The sequence below is a fragment of the Marmota monax genome, unplaced genomic scaffold (genome assembly GCF_021218885.2).
Source record: "Marmota monax isolate L192 unplaced genomic scaffold, Marmota_monax_Labrador192_F-V1.1 WCK01_AAM20220418_F8-fsc00120, whole genome shotgun sequence".
In the NCBI taxonomy this organism is placed as follows: Eukaryota; Metazoa; Chordata; class Mammalia; order Rodentia; family Sciuridae; genus Marmota; species Marmota monax.
In genome coordinates this window covers 5,029,581-5,047,289 of record NW_026694424.1, presented here as the reverse complement: position 1 = coordinate 5,047,289, position 17,709 = coordinate 5,029,581, and the positions used below count along the sequence as shown (strand labels likewise).

The 17,709-nt window shown below is 39.8% G+C and overlaps 1 protein-coding gene across 2 annotated transcripts in view; it reads left to right on the top strand.

The window, feature by feature from the left end:
• The window catches only part of Trio (trio Rho guanine nucleotide exchange factor), a 339,986-nt gene that overhangs the window by 174,363 nt on the left and 147,914 nt on the right, over positions 1 to 17,709 (top strand). For both annotated transcript variants that reach the window (XM_058570740.1, XM_058570741.1), the window contains exons 10-11: positions 903 to 1,025; positions 9,336 to 9,527. In XM_058570740.1, coding sequence (XP_058426723.1) covers positions 903 to 1,025; positions 9,336 to 9,527 — 315 coding nt within the window. The remainder of the gene's footprint in view (positions 1 to 902; positions 1,026 to 9,335; positions 9,528 to 17,709) is intronic.

Genomic DNA, 17,709 nt, shown 5'->3' with positions numbered 1-17,709 from the left:
CTAAGATGATACCATAATACAAACATGCAAAGTACAAGTGAGCTTTCAGTACTTTAGCAGCACATTACCAAATGTATTTTAGTATTAAAATCTTTAGCTAAGTGTTTTTAGTTAAAGACATCACCAACTTTTGCCTTTCTCCATCAGAGAGAAACAAAGTTTGCATTTGATGTAGTGTACAGTTTCATTAGATGTTGTCACTGTTCTGGATGATTTCTCAAGTATAAGAACTCCCTAGTCCCACATATAAACTTTAAAATATCAGATTGCACTGCTTTGCTTTCCTTTTTCTTTAATGTAGTAGATTTCAACTAGTAAGAACTTTGCTTAAGTAATTAAATTCACAGAATGCTTAGGTTTTGCAGTATCTTGATTTGTAGAATAAGTTGTCCTTCAAAGCAAGAATTCTGGCATGTGTTTTGTTTTCTTAGATTTTACTTTTGTGTTTTGAGTCTTCTAAAAAAGAGGAAAAAAATAACTCTGCAGTTAAAATTGAGTTGCCTGAATTGTGAAGCTTTGAGCCTTTAAAAAATGTTAAGTTAAACTGATCCCCTCTGGCTTGATAGCCCTTTGCTTATACAAAATCCAGTTAGCTTCGTGGCTCAGTTGTGCATAAAAGTAGGTGAGATTTAATTTAATCATTATTGCATGTAATATTTATACATAGAAAGATCTACACTTTTAATTTAAGAGCTGATTAAAGTCCTGGTGGGAAAGCTGATGCAAGATATAATTATCAAGTATATTAAATTAGTATCCAAGTACTACTTCTAATTTTTTTTCCTGATTTACTTATTTCTTACAGAGTTTTGACAACAGACCATGTCTTCATTGGATAGCCCTAAACATTAAACAAGTTAGGACATTGTTTTTATAGCACATGTGGCTATATTTCATTGTAGGTGCTGGATTGGATCGAGAACCATGGAGAAGCATTTCTGAGCAAACATACAGGTGTGGGGAAATCTCTTCATCGGGCCAGAGCTTTGCAGAAACGTCATGAAGATTTTGAAGAAGTAGCACAGGTGAAACAATGGTTTTTACTGTTTTCTTTTCTAAATATCTATTGGTTGAATTATAATTTTAACCACATCTGAGAAGAGTTAGCTTTTGCTAGAGTGTTTGAGGCAGTTCTTTGAGGTTAAACTCTCAGGTTTCAAAGTTGAAGATACCATTGCCTAGGGAGGAACATGATTTAGTCATGTGATCATTTTGTAAAATGTGATGTTTGTAAAACAAATTTATGTCTCAGATGTTTTGTCGCATTTATTGTACCCTTTTTTGACTAGTTTTGATATTTTAATTCATGGTTAGAGAATAATAGTCCTTCTTGCATTTCTGTAGTGATGGGCCCAGCATTAATCTTGACCTGTTTTAGTTTTTAAAGTGTGTGTGCTTAGGAAGCAGGAGCCAGGAGTACAGTGTATTCAGAGCATGGGATGTATGGAGTGTGAGCATTGGGTATGTGAGTTTGGACAAGTTGCTTAATTTCTCTGAAGTGAGCTTTCTGCTCTGGAAAAAAAAAAATCACACAATACATATGGATGTTATAAGGAAGTAGGGGGATGTTGTTTTAAAATGGTCTATGTAGGACCAATCCAAACTCAAGATTATGATATGATTGTGGTATTACAGAGTCTTAAAAATAAGAAAAAAAATGGTAAGATGATAATTATGAGGATGACTATTTGAAAGATAGCGACTTTCCATCAGTAACCATAGATTCTGGAAGACAGTGGAATGGAATCCTAAGGAAAGAAACTTTGAACCTCGAAATCTGTACCCAGCTGAACTGTTGTTATTCAACAGTGAGGATAAAATATAGATCGAAACTGTGAGAGTTTGCCACTCAAATGCTATCAGAAAAACAAAAATATTCAGAAAGAAAAATGTTAAGAACCCACTGTCATTTAATTTCATGAGAACAGGGGCTTTGTTTATTTCATTTCTGTATCATTAACACCCAGGACAATGCCTGGCCTATTTAAGTGTTCATTAAAATTTTATTTGAGGGGTTGGAGTTGTGGCTTAGCAGTAGAGCACTTGCCTACTACGTGCAAGGCACTGGGTTCGATCCTCAGCGTCACATAAAAGTAAATAAATAAATAAAATTAAAGTAAAAAAAAAAATCTCATTTGAATGAGTTAACTAAGTGACTACAAAGGAATTATGCAAAAATGGCTGGTATCAACAATGAGAAGGGCAATTAGTTAATATATGTTTGTAGATTAAAGAATTGATTATTTAAGCAAAGGGTGAATCTGGGAGGTAGTTAAAACAATATGGTAGCCGGTCACCAGTGCATGACTATAACTACTCAGGAAGCTGAGGCAGAGAACTACAAGTTCAAAGCCAGCCTCAGCAAGTTAGTGAGACCTAAGCAACTTAGCGAGACGCTGTCTCAAAATAAAATATAAAAAGGCAGGGGATGTGGCTCAGGGGTTAAGTGTCCCTGGGTTCAATTCCTGGTTCCCCAACTCCCACCCCTGCCAAAAAAAAAAAAAAACCAGATGGTACTGAAGTGCCAGCCCAGTTTCACATGAAAGGCAGAAAGGTGCTCTGAGGAAGACGGAAAGAGCTGTCACATCTGTCTTAGATTCCTTGACTTAGGCTTACACGTGGGTATTTTTTTAAAGCCACTAGAAATATATAGAGAGAAGGCATTACTTCTGACTAAATTTAAAGGAAAAATACAGAAAACCTGATAAGTAAAAACTTGGGAAAATGGGTTTAAAATAAGGAAAAATAATAATAATAATAAAATCATGGTAGAAGTCACAAAATATAATAATTTGTTCAGAATTATCAGTAATTACAGCAAATGACAAAGATTCTCAGAATGAATGTATTTTGAAAGTTATGGTGTTTATTTTTTTTCACACCTAAAACACAAATACCTAGGAAGTTTAAAATTATAATTGGTATTAGAAAAAGGTCCACCTGGAAAATACTGATCATAAGAAAATGGGTATAGAAATATTAGTGTGATACAAAATAGACTTGAAAGCATAGAAACATTGTTAGAAATGAAGAGAGACTTCAGCTGTTAAAGGAAGGGGTCACTCTATAAATAATGGAGCCGTAAAACCTGTGAGACAAGGATGACAGGATCAACCCTGTGTGTGTTGGTATGTGGGCATGACAAAGGTTCAGTTTTGTTCGAGTCAGAGAACTCACATATGGTGTGAATTACTGGTTAGCAAAATGCACCTTAGGCTTCCTCTGTGACAATATCTTTAAAAAGTTACTGACTTTTTCTGGCTTCATATATAAAGTAACAGCAACAGTCCTCACCTCTCTGCTTTGTTGATCTTGAGAAATAAGTAAGAAAGCAGCCTTGCTGCACACTTCCTGTAGCTTTGGAGTATTTTCCTCATCCATGTTTTTAATGTGATCTCCCTACTTTAATTTGCTGAGAAATGTTTTGCCATCTTATAGCTTAAAAAAAAAAAGTGTAAAATGTGTGCTTATCTTCCTTTTATTTTTTTCATAAGATAAGATACTGCTGTAGTTGCTGTGGTTTGATGAATGTCAACTTTGGATCATAGAACAAAGATTTCAGACACCAGAGAATTTAAGAGACAGAACTACAAATTATGAAGCTCTGGAAGTTGAGGCTCTTGCCTGGTATAGTGTATTTATACATGTTTATAGGCTAGGCTCCCCTTCCCCTTATCCTCTTGCTTTCCTGAACACTTTCCAGCATGAAGGACCAGGGTCTACTTAATTTTCTCTGGTGTGTCTGGTACCCCATTTGACCTTTCTCTCTTCAGTCTTGTGGGGCTCTCCATTCTACATTAGGGAAATGTCTTCTGTGGCTAATCTTGGCAGAGCTGTCCACACAAGTCCCCAGGGGCAACAAGAATGAGAAAACTTTTTTCTTAGAAAATGAACATTTTGCATTAAGGTTTCTAGGGCAAGGGGTCAAAGTAGCATTTATGTTGTATCTGCTACAAGAAAAGGCCAGTGCTTGGCTGCTCCTTCTGCCACCCTGATGAGCTTGTCACCTCTTGCTCCGTATCCTGGGATTTCCAAGGTTGCCTGACTTTCTTCCCCAAAATGAAAGTTCCTCAGCCCATCTGAGCTGTGCATGAAGGGGAGGAAACCTTAGATATAAACACCCATTGCTCATTTGCAGTTATCTGCTCCCACTTTTCCTGCCTCTGGATTTTAAATAATCACCCACCTTATGTCAGTTCTTTTGCTAGGCACAAAGGAGTGGGTGAGGGAACAGTGGGTAGCCATAGACCCAGATTTCCTGAATAGGCCTGGCTAGTTTCTGAGGACGTTCTGTGGTGTTTTGCTACCTGATGTCTAAGTCAAGACATAGAACTTAATAGAATTTATCTTGGTGGCAAAAAATGAGGAGGATGTTAAGAGGCAGTCATGGGATCATCAGGTGGGACTGTTGGGCAGCAGGACCATGTGGCCTGCAAAACTAGAATGGCCTGGCCTTCGAGGGCTGGGGAGATGCATGCCTGTGTCCAGTCTTTCCTCTCTTTGGCCCCTGTCCTTTGCAAGTCTACCACCCGGTATGGACTCAGGCCCTCCGTCCTACCTGAGGCTGTACCTGTATTTTTTCAGTCTCTTAGTTTCAGCTTTTCCTCTGTCTGTGTCCTCCTCTGGTCCCACTGCAGGGCCTGGTCCCTCCAGTAATGGTTTCTGTCTCCAACATATTCACCATCTCTCTTTCCCAGTTCTTTTCCTCCCTCTCAAGAAAGTCATTTTTTTCTGCTGTGTTTTTAAAATACTAGTTGGTTTCAGAAGAGTGCTCTGCTGCTTTACCTTTGCTTCCTGGTCACCCAGCTTTATGTCTCTTGATGGCACAGCAGACATCCAGCAATTTGCTTTGCTTAGAGTAGACACGGAGCAGCCATGAACTGGGACTCAGCTGCTCACACAGTTAACTTCCTCTTGAGTTTGAGTGACAGTATCCCACCCAAGCAGTCCACTGTCATGCATTCACTTCCTGTTGTCTTATAGGCTTGAGTCTCCTATAAGGAACAGAAGAGATGTGGCCCTACTCTTAGAGCTCTCAAATCTGTATTACCAGCACTAGTGCATGCTTGACCCATAGGCTAGTTCTTAAAAGACTCTGCTGGGCCTCAGATGCACACCATCAAGTATGGTAGGTGGAGGAGCTGCCCCTCAGGAGAGCCTAGCCATAGACAGAAGGCATAAAACAGGCATGGAAGATCCAGAACAATATGGGGTCTCTCTCTAGCCTCTCCACCCTGTTTATCAAAGAGCTTTTGGATAGCCTTTTCAATGGAAGCAAACGTAACTACTAGGAGGCTCCATTGACCCTGACTTTGTTAGGAGGATGTGTAGTAGACACTGTTCAGATAGACAGAGCTGTAATGTCAAGACAGGATTGTACTTTATTTGTAGCTTGTTTGAAATTTCTCTGGTTCCTCCCTAAGAATAAAATGGCTTCAGTCTAGCTGTAGCACAGGGGTAGTAGAGTGAGGGGCCTTTACCAGATTTACTTCTCTGCCCTCTTTTCTTTACCTGCTTTCTTTCAAATCTGATTATAATAGAAGTGCTTTTGACAGGTGTCAGAGTTCATATTTTAGATTTATGTATTGGACAGAATGGGCTATCCTTAAAAATAGAAACAGAGGCATCTTTAGTGCTTAATAAGAGTCTTATTTCATTTTCTGAAATGTATTCACAAAGGTAAAACGAAGTTTAAAAAGACTTTAGAAAGAAGTTTCTTTTTTATACTTAAGTATAAGGTTGTTTAGATTGTGTCTTTGGGTTATGTTTTGAAGGTTTCTTTGTAGAAATAATTCTAAATTGTCTTAGAGACCCTGAATTAACAATTTAGTCAATAAAGTTTTTTCTCTCAGCAGACTTCTTTAAATTAGTGAGGTGTGGCATGATGAAGTAACAAAACAGATTTCAGAAAGGAAGTAGTGAAAGTCTATGTTTGAATTCACTGAAAATGTACTAAATTTAGAACAATTCTACTGTTCTGGGAAGGAGGAACCCAGAAAGAACCTCATGTTTACTTGGTGGAAGTGAGTCGTGCAGTGTAACTTCTTCAGGCAACAGACTTTGCAGCAGGAGCCTCAGTCTCAGCCACTGCTGTGGCCTCCTCAGGAAGCACTGGGATTCTTTTGCACACAGCTCTGCAGAGCCGAAAACCCTCCTCATGACTACTCTGAAGTTCCTTTCCTTTAATTTGTACAGTGACTGTGAGTAGACCTATCCAGTTTACTGAATTCATGCAGATTGTTTCATAGCGCGTGATATGCCCAGCCATAGTGCATCTTCATGTACTAGTTCTGAAAAAGATATTAGCCAGATGTGGTGGCAGACGCCTATTGTTCCAGCTACTCACGGTCTTGAGGCAGGAGGATTGCAGGTTCAAGGCCAGTCTGTGCAACTTAGTGAGGTGCTGTGTCAAAACAAAAAGTAATTAAAAAAAAAAAAAAGACCTGGAGAAAGCTCAGTGGTAACATGCCCTGGATTCAGTCCCCTATATGGGGGAGGGGGAAAATAAATAAAAAATGCTTTTCATGTGAAACTTTTTTGCAGGTGACTATTGGAAAGGAAGATGCTCTTTAATAGTGATCTTTTGCCTTCTAACTAATTGTCTAAGCAAGGTTCCTATTTAGATTTTAAAAACTGTGATTACAACAGCCAGTAAAGTCCAGAAAACTAAGATGAAGCTGCTTTTGAGACCCCAGAAGGTGACTTGAATGTCATTAATGAGTCTCTGGCATAGCATCTTTCCAGAGGTACTGTTCTGTGAGTGCTTTGACTACCTGGCTCCTAACTGCTTATCCACCAGGATTCAAATTTCTCTCGCAAAGATGTAATGTATTATAGAATTTGTGCTCTTGCATACCATGTTCACTTTGATCCTGGGTTAAGGTAGTTTCTGCCTTGCTTCTCCTCTGTAAAGTTCTTCTTCCGCCCTCTGTAATTAGTAAGTACTTTGTGTGGAGGTACTTTGGGATTCTATAACTATTTCCTGTTCCTTTTCTATTTATGTTAGTATGGACTTGCAACTTCATTGTGCTCAGTGGATCATATTCTGTGACCATTGTTTGATGCTCAGGTTGTCCTTGCTTTGGCTGGCAGGAACCTCTCCAGGCTGGCTTCTATATCCTGACTTGTCCACATTGGCCTTAAAGACTTTCTTACTTTTGGGTACAATAAGATGTTTCAAGTTCTTGTTCTTTTTTTATTGGTGCATATTAATTATACATAATAGTAGGATTCATTGAGACATATTCATACATGTATATCACATATAAATGGATCAGTTTCAATCCCCAGTAACTCCCCTTGCCTTCCTCTTCTCCCTCTCCTAACCCCTACTGGTCTCACTTCTATTTTCATGTGGAAACCGACTCCCCCCCCCCTTTCCTTTAGCTTTCACATATGAGAGAAAACATGTGATCCTTGACTTTCCAAGTCTGGTTTATTTTGCTTAACATGATGCTTTCCAATTCCATTGATTTTCCATGCAAATGACATAATTTTGTTGTTCTTTTTGACTGATCAAAACTCCCTTGTGTATATATGCTCTTTATCCATTCATTGGATAATGGACACCTAGGCTGTTGTACCTGCCCAGGAAAACTGTTGACTTAAACATAGCCATAGAGAGCAGCCATGTGGGCACTGAGCAGCAGAGCAGCAAGGTGGGACTCAAGGCCTAGGGTGCCCATCCCTCACTGCAGTATGCATAACATGCCAGACTTGGAGCCTTGAGATTTAATACCTTCCCTGCTGGGTTTCAGTGTTACTTGGGGCTGTTTACTCTTTGCTACTTGCCAATTTCTCCCTTTTCAAATGGGAATGTTCATCCTGTGCTTATCCCACCGGAATAGAAAAACTTTGGAAGTAGACAAACTTTTTCTGATTTTACAGTCTCAAAACTGTAAGGAGTTGGCTTTGAGTCTCAAATAAGACTTTGGACTTTTGAGCTAATGTTGAAATTAACTGCAATATGTAACTATTGGGCATTGAATAATTTATATTTTGCTCTGTGAGAAGTATATTCAGCTTAGGGAACAGGGCAGGATGTGTATCTCACCAAAGAGTTGAAGTTTAATCCAAATGTGAAGTATGAGAGAGTGGCAACTTAATGACTGGGTTTAGAGGTGATTAGGATTTAAAGTCATTAGGGTGGATCCTCCATAACTGAATTCTGGGGGCTTTATAAAGAAAGGGAGAGAGACCAGGAGTAACAAACATGTGCTTCCGGTCTCTTGCCATATGATGCCCTGTGCAATCTTGGAACTCCAGCAACAAGAATGCCATCACCAAATGGGGGTCCTTGCCCTTGGGCCTGAAGAATCATGAGCCCAAATAAACCTTCTTGCTTTATAACTCACCTAGTCTGATGTGGTGTGTTATTGGCAACAGGAAACAGACCAACACAGACTTCCTCCTCACCTCGCTCAGCCCTCGCTTCTCATGCTGTTTCCACCCTACCACAGGGGTGCCCTCATCACCCCATTCAGGCTCTGACTCCCCACAGGGTCACCTGGGCCACTCTCTGGGTCACCTCCCACCCTTTCCCATGAGATGCCTACTATGCTCAGCTTTCGGACTTGTTTGAGGAGTTGGACAAGGTACTCAACTTGCCTCTCTAGAGGAACTACAGTCTGATTTTCTGGGCCCTCCCCGAAGGCCGTAATTCTGTTCTGGTACTGCATGGCAGCCCTCCACCTTGTCTCAGAGCTCCTACTTACAACTCAGATTTGTCAAGAATTAAAATTATCTTCAGTATTTTATACATGTATTTACACTTACTTTTCAGTTCTTTGAAACTCTTGACTACTGAATAGCCATAATAGTTATAACTCCCCTTTTTAGAATGTGTATCCTTATATAGAAAAAAGGTGAGCACTGAATTACCATTAAATGGAAGTATATGGAAAGGGACAGCAACTTAGTATTTGTTTGGAACTTAACCTTTAACTTGCACTTTGGGAATTGGAATTCACTCTGCTTAAAGCTGAGAAAAAAAGTGAAGCAGGCATTTGTGGCTGTGGACTGTTTCTTGGCTCTACCTTAGCAAAAATGTGGAAGCTTTTTCTGAGCCAGGAGCCAGCAGATAGCCTGCTGCTGCTTCAGGTGTATGGACTTAGCAGTGAGGTCTAGCACTTAAGATTTTAGAACAGTTTTGGAAAAGCCTGCTGATAGATATGTATAGGACTCCTAAAATCATCTTTCCCTTCACATTTGAGCTGTTTGACTGACATAAATGACTAGAAATATCACTAATTGACTCTGCATTGCTATGTGTTATGGCTCCTGGCCTGGCTGATTTCCTTCTCTTCACCTGTTTCTCTGGGTATTCTCTTGTGCAGAACACATACACCAATGCAGATAAATTGCTAGAAGCAGCAGAACAGCTGGCTCAGACTGGGGAGTGCGACCCAGAAGAGATTTATCAGGCTGCCCATCAGCTTGAAGACCGGATACAAGATTTTGTTCGGCGCGTTGAGCAACGAAAGATTCTCCTGGACATGTCAGTGTCCTTTCACACCCACGTGAAAGAGGTAAGACATCAGGAAATAGCAATATAATCTGTCTGACAGGGTCTTTGAACTCCTCTGAAGGAATTTGTATTTGTTCATAATGTGAAACAGTGGACTAAAAGTGGCAAGTTGTGAGATGTAGCCCATGAGCACCAGTGGTGTCAGTGTGGACAGGGAAAGAGCTGAACTCTCTGTGCTTTCTTCTTTGTCATGTGTGTGCACATCTGCCTTTGCTTGGGGTGTCTTCAAGGGTAAGAGTGGCAGGGGGAAGAGGTGTGGATCAAGAGGCAAGCAGGGAAACAAAAAACTGAAAAGATCTCTTTCTGGAGAGAAAAGGGGAGTGGTGCACGCATGCCATGTAGCTTAAATAGGACCTACATGTCGTGTGCAGAGCTGCTGGGTTTCCTTTCTGAATATTGGCCAGTCATGTGACGGAAGTTACGACAATTGCCTTCTGGTTTCTGTCAGACTACTCTGAGATGCTCATAAAAATGAATGTTACATCATATCGAATGTAAAGTACCATCATCAAATGGTACAAATACTAATGTCATGAGTGTGCTCTTGGTAATAAACTTGTGATAAGGGATAATGTGATATTTGAGTGTGAAAAATTGGTAGGTACTAATCATACCTTACACATTTATAATATTCTTGGTAGAGATCATAAAAAATTAAACTATTATGTAGTTTTTGAAGATAAAAAGGATTTATAATAAAAATTAGATTTTTCAGATTGATTTAAATTGATTAAGGATGTTAATTTGCTGAATCTTATCTCTTAAGGAAAGTAATTCTCTGCTTCTCAAAGTACCTTCACAAAGTATCATAATATATTATAATACAGCTCTTTATAAATTGGAAGTTTATTAAAGGGTGCTTCTGGGTAATTTGTGATTAAGCACATGGAAGCTTATGATTATAGGATAAGAAGGAAGGATCTAGGAAGATAAAACCTCTGAAAGAGGGCAGGATCCAACTTGCCTTATTCAAAAAGGTATCTAAGTTCAGAGAAAAGTAAAATTGCTTAAAGGAAAAAACTCTATGCCGATTTGGGATGTTGGGCAGTTTATCTGCAGTGAGGTTATGTATAACTTGGACATTTTGGCTCTGGAAAGACCATGCTCTGTTCCCTCTGAAACCCTTTGAGGCCATGTAGCAGGTATATTTGGCCAATTGCTGAGACCCCAAGAGTTTGTGCTTCTACCTGGCCTAGGCTGGTGGCTGGTACTCAGTCCTTTCTGCAAAGGGGCTGGGACTTGATAGTCAGAGACAGTCATCAGAATAGAAAACCAGCATAGCTAACTTCTTTTTCTCTCTTAATAATGCTCTAATTAAAAAAGACTTCAGGGCTGAGGTTGTAGCTTGGTGGTAGAGCACTCGCCTAGCATGCATGAGGCACTGGATTTAATCCTCAGCACCACGTAAAAATAAATAAATAAAATAAAGGTATTATGTCCATCTGCAGATATATATACATACACACACACACACACACATATATATATATTAAAAGACTTTAAACTGTGTGTACACACACACACACACACACACACCTATTTTAAAGACTTTAAACTGTTTACAAAGAGGCTTTTTATTCCAAGGAGACAGCACTAGACCAGCAAGAAGAAGAAGGCAGATCCAGACTATGAGCACAGGGAGGTGTTAAAAGCTGTTCCCCACTAGTGGGCATTCTTGTTAAGTCCACCTTCAATGTTAAGTGAGCTTTCTTCCAGGGTGGTTTCTTGTATGGATTCAGGATCACTAAGTCCAGTTCCTGACTCAGCTCCATTAGAGCTAAACCACCACCTGCTCCCCTATCTCTGTCAGTTGTTTTTCTGGAACACATATCTGATGAGGTTGTCCCCTGCTTTTGAGCCATCAGTAACTCTTGTTGTATCTGGGAACAGCCAGTGCCTCTAAGTCTTCAGTCTGAGCCATACTTCTCCTGACTGTCTTGGGCTGTGTGCTTCTCTTCAGGGCCTCTCCCCCACAGTGCAGTGCCCTGAACTCATGACATTTCAAAAACTTTAAGGCTGGGATGTGCTGCCTCCTCTTCCCCAGGCACAGTTAGTTGCTCTTCCCTATACCTCAAGCTCTGTACAAACAATGTCTCGGTGTCTTGGGATTATATCTTATCTTTCTTTCACACTAGTGTTGGTATGTTCACTTGTCTTTATCTTATGCATATTTACAACCTTCCTGAGAAGGAGGAAGAGAGCTAAAGGTGATCTGTGTATGAAAGCAGATTGTGCTTTACTAAGTAGTGACAGAGGCAAGAAACAGGCCAGGAGCACTGCACAGCCTGGACCACCTCAGGTTAAGAGTTCTGGGTGGGTGTTCAATCACCAGTTCCTCATTCAGGGCCCTGGGAGGTGCTGTTGCTGTGGGTGACATAATGTTGTGGGAGAGGCCCCAGCAATAGTTTTCATAGGGAGCTGATAGAGAAGCAGGAAGCAGGAGGCCTCCCACCTGTAACACATGGTACTTGCAATATTTTTCATCAGTTTAGCAGTCCAAGTATGGATATAACTTCTTTTTAGGACAGGAAGTCTTTTCATGAGGTAATATTTGTGATTTTTTATCACTGTGTCTACTCCCTCGGTGGTTTTACAAAGCAGACACTGAGGGACATTTGGGAGGAAAGAGGTTTTCGGAAGCTGTTCTTGCAGAGGTGCAGTTTGGATTCATTTGTTTTTATATCATCAGCAGCATAATAAAAGCATTCCAGGCAGCAGACCAGGGAGTCTTTGTTGTCACTGAGCCTGGTAATTATTTAGAAGTGGAAATATCTTTTGTTTTCATTGGCTTAATGCTCTAGGAACTTCTAGTATGAATGACTCTGCAGACTAAGGAGATCTTAAAAATTTATCTTATGGGTGAAGAGGTTTGATTTCACCGTTGGAGAGTTTTCAGTGCTTTTCCTTTCTTTTTGTATGAGGGGACGTCATAGAAGAAGAGAATCTGGCATGTTTACCCTGATTGTTTCTTCTCGAAAGCATGCATTAAAAGTGACCTAGGGCCAAAGAAGGATTTTGTGGGCCAGTTGTGCCATGTATAGCAGGACACAGTGTGCCCAGTCGAGCCAGGGGTGCAGCTTCAGGAACCCTGGCCCACAGACTTGGAATGCGGCCAGATTCTTCTCCTCCATATACTCATACTTCATCTAAGCCCCAGCCATTTTCTTAGGGATTTGTCTTCTCCTGACCAGCTCCAAAATTTCTTTAGTAATCCGTTCTCTGTGCTGTTCAAAAACCCTAAAAGTCCCAGGAATACTTGATAGGTTTTATGAAAGAATAATGGTTTCTTCAGTAGTTGTGTTTTGAAACAGGCTGTTGACTGAAAACCCACAGAAGTTTAGAACAAGTTTAATGAGTTTAAAATGAAATTAAAATGAGACAAGGGCCAAGAGGAGGAAATTGTGCTGCTCTTGATTGTTGTTGATAGGTGTTTATGTAAAATCACTAAACATATTAACATATCAAATGAATGTGAAATTGCCAAAAGAGAGAAGTTGTATGAATCAGTTCTTCTTCTCAAGTAGATGGTATAATTTAAAATTTCCTACATAGGAAGGGTGGGGGTAAAAGCTTGTCTTTCCTTGAGGCAAGTTCATGGAGCCTTTCAGAGTCACTTGTCAAAGCCCCCAGACACCGAAGTCCCCTACCCTGCTGCTTCCTCCCTCCCCTGAATGTGGGCATCAACTCTTGTACTGATTCTGGCTCTCCAATGAGGTGATCTCTTCGCAACTCATTCTAAAAAGTTCCTGGTCAAGGCAGTGTCTGCTCAGGTTTAGCTCAGTGGTCTCTGAGCTAAACCCACCTTGAAGGTTGGTGGTTCGCAGTCTAGATGCAGATATTGACTTTGCTTGTGCTTCTCCGGCAGACGGAAGAGAAGACACTTGTTCCTAGGAAAAGAAATGGCCATATTTTCCACATAGGAAGCAGATATTTTGTACTTGGATGTTAGATGCAGCAGGTGGTTGATAGAGATTTCAGCCTCAGTTTCCCTCTCAAGTTCAAATTTGGAAGCAGTCTAGGACCTGTTGCCTCTAAAAAGAATCCTGACATGCTTCACTTCCTTTCTAAAGACTTTAAGACTGATGTTCCCCCCCTCTGCCACCCGTCTCTTCCTTAATGTTGACTTATGATTTTAAGTAAAAGGAATGTTGATTGGACTAAATGTGGATTTTTTGGAGGGTGTTATCCCCCTACATTTTGCCCTTACTTCTCTCTCTTGCTCTTCAGTATTACTTATAGCTTTTATTCACATCAATTCTGACTGTAATCCTTTCACAATTAGTCCTGCGTCACCTGTCCTCTTTTCCTTTGGAATGCATTTTTTTTCACTGTTTGTTTCACTTCCTCTTTTTACTCATTCATTTCAAAATCTCTCAAGCCAACTGTAATATCCAAGGAGGGATACCAGAATGATTGACCAGAGGCACGAAGTGCTTCTGCTCTTGTGCGTATCACACATTTTAGACATTTGTTTGTTTCTCTTAATAGACTTTGAGTTCCTTGAGACCAGGACCATATCTCATTTACCTTTGTGTTCCCCTCTTTTGTCTCCTAGACCTAGACACAGTAGAAATGAAAAATTGTGAAATAGGTGGTCTGTTTCTAAATTTAGTGACTGATATTTATTTTCAAATATAATAATAGCATAACTATTTTCATCTTTCATATTCATTCAGTAGATCCTCAAAATTAGTTCCTGACTTAATTGATAATTACCTTTGCAATTTGCGGGTTATTTGAGGCAACCAAGTGGTAACATTGAGCTCTCAACCAGCTTGTTCTTCTGGAATTGATTCAGTGGCCTTGCATTGATTTTTGCCTCAGAAGCATGGTTTCCCAGGAAAGATCATTCCCCTTTGAATTGGGCTGCAATTCTTGCTGGTTTAAGTAAAGAAATCTTGGTTCTGCTTCTGCAAACTTACACCCTGAACTGGGACAAGTTTTTGTTTTGAGTAATGCCTGAGAAAAGAGAACCTTTGATTTTATTCAGAAGTCAAAAACTAAAGGCCTCCCAACCACCTGGAGATTTTTTGTATTGCAGCATGCTAATCTGGCTTTATTTTTATGCTTCACAGCTGAGCATGCAAACTTTCTTCTTTATGTTTGTTTGAGCCAGTGCTGAGCTTCTCAGGGGAGAGCAGGGAGAGCTGCAAGCCCTTGCCCTGGCCCTGGGTCACTCCAGGCAAGGATGGCTTCTGGGCATGCAGGTGGAGCTCTTGAGCTGCTTTTCCTCTGGTCCTCACTGAGTATATTCCAGGAGTGTACTAAAACTTTGCAGTGCTTTCTCAAGCAGCCACTTTGAAAGGGCCCAGAGATGTCTTCTCTTCTCCTGTGGAGCTGACGAGCCCCTCAGAAATTTGGTGGTTAAAAAACACAGAAACTGTCTCAAGGTACAGAATGCTTGTGTGTAGACTAGTTGCCTTTAGCTGGGTTCTCCTGACTGTTGGTTCTGGTGCAGAACCTGTGTATCACACCCACCTTCTCTCTCAAAGAAGGCCTGCCTCTGTGTTTACGTGGAAGCTGCTCTCCAGTTGCTCTTTTATTCCTGTTTCACCAGGTTCATGTGAACTTGTGTGGTACATGTGTGTTTGTGTTAGTTCACTGCTTTCAACACAGAGAATCACAAACAATTGTTCTGTCACCAGAGGATGTCTTTGGGCTGCCTCCTTAGAGCTGTGCCACCATTAACTCCTGTCCTCTGGCTCTAGTATTTTGTTATTTTAAAAATATTACATATAAACGGAATCCAAAATTTGTAACTTTCTGAGGTTGGCTTTTTTTTCAGCTTGATTCTCTGGAGTCCCATTCCTTTTCTTGCATGTTTCAATAACTCTTTCCTCTTTTTTGCTGAGTAATATTCACAATATGGATACATCAGTTTGTTTTACCATTTACCCCTTGAAGAGTATTTGAGTTGTTTTCAGTTTGGGACTAATACAAAAAGAGAAGCTATGAACAGTCATGTACAAATTTTTGTATTAATGTAAGTTCTTATTTCTCTGAGATCAGTGTCTTAAGAGCACAATTGCCGAGTCCTTTGGTAAGTGCAGTCAGGTCGAAAGAAACTGCCACATTATTTTCCAGACTGGGTGGACCATGTTATATTCTGTCATGAGAAATGTTATGTGCAACCTCAAGCATTTTTAACATCTCAGAAATGCAGAATTGATGTGATAAACTTGTCAATGGGAAAGGTTAAGATCCAACATATGATATTTTAGATTGAAAAGTTTATATGATCAAATCTCAATAATTTTATGTTTAACATTAAATTTTTTAGCTGTGGTCCCTATTACATTAAATGAGTTGTGTGTGCTCTTTAAACATTTGATTTTTTTTATCTGAATGCAAATGAGCAATTAAATGGCCACATGCTAATAAGAACAACAGGAAACTAAGAACCTGAGGTGACTGAGCGTTAGATTTTGACTTTGGACTTCAGTTGCCACTTCTGGCATATCCTGGGTCCTTATGTGGACTGTAGTGTCTGGCTTGACATTCTTGTGAAAAAGAAATTAAATGGTCTTCTGTAGGTGGGAATATTAAAAAATAATAGATCTGGTCATTTGTTTTCTCTAGAAACACTACATTCCTTATTAAGTTCAGAAGGCCCTTATGTTAACATTGCATTGCTGAGTCCAAAATATCTGAAAGAACAACTTAGAGGAGGAAAATTTAATCTTGGCTGACAGTTTCAGAGGTTCAGTCCATGGTGGTCCTTTCCATTGCTCTGGGCCCAAGGTAAGGCAGAGCATGATAGCAGAAAGGTGGGTATAGTGGGAGAGCACCACTCACTTCATGTTGGATAGGAAGCAGAGCCACTGAGGAAGGGGTTGCAGGGAAGATGCATTTTTCCAGGGTACTACCCCAGAGACCCACCTCCTCCAACCACACCCTACCTGCCTGTAGTTACCACCCAGTTAGTCCATTCAAACTAGGATGGCTTGATAAGATCACAACCACAACGCTTTGTAATCTAACCATTTCACCTTTAGAATTCCTGTATCAACACATGAGATCTGGAGGGACACCTTAGTGCTAGTCCAAATCCTAGCACTCCTTAACTGGCTGAGTGAACTGAGCCAAGTCACTCTGCAGTGCTTCAGATTCTTATAAAACTCTTGACATACTGCTTTTCTTAGGGCAACTGCAAATGTTCCTTTTTCTCACTTCTGTTCCCCATTTTAATTTAACTTCATAGGTATGATTTGGTCTTCTGGGCCTCACTGATCTTTGATCAACAGTAAGCACCTACATCTCCCCTGCTTAATTCTCCCCCATTCTTCAGTACTCATTTTACTCTGACCTGATAAACTTGAGATCCTTCCTGGGATGCACAGTCTGCTGTGTCTCCAGCTTTGTTCCCTCAGAGCCAAGTCAGCTGCTGGAGATTATCTTTACTCATGGGTCCACCATTCATATTGTCATAAATCATTTTGCATATATTACTAAATACTTCTCATCCCTGCAAAGCAAATGATTTTTCCCCAAATAAACATGTATAAAATATTCGTGTTGTCCATTGAAAAATGATGTTATGATATTATTTAAAAGAGCTTTTTTGTCAAAATAATGTAGAACTATTTTTTTCTATAGATTAATTTAAAGTGTGGTTTAAATTAATGAAATTTCTATTTGGTAATATTGGATCAATATTTTCAAGTAAGAATATTTTTATGCCTATAGAGAAATCAGAAGTTATTGTAACAAATCACAGGAAGCTCTAATATATCTGACATGCAGTAGTCACTGACCCCAATGATTATTGAATAAATTAGTCAGTGATATGTTATCTTCATTTGTAATTCAGTGTTGCAATAGAGATTAAAATATATAACTGTATACTGACTTCGACTTTTATAGTCTTATTGAAGGGTTATCTCTGAATGGAGAGTTGCAGATGTCTCTAATTAGCTGGCTGTATCTAGGACTTCAGGTAATATAAAAGGTGAAGCAGTGTGGCAAAATGCAGTATTACAGGTCCCCTAATGACCAACTGAAACCACGTGTGCATATGTAGTCTTGTTCAATTTCAATAAAAGGACACTTTTATATTCTTGATTTCTTAATTTGATACTCAGCTTCATGAATTAAATATTTTATTACTTATCACGACATGTCTTTGATTCATTGAAAGAGGAAGCAAACTCTCCATGCATGTTTTCATTCATGCAGTCTGCACT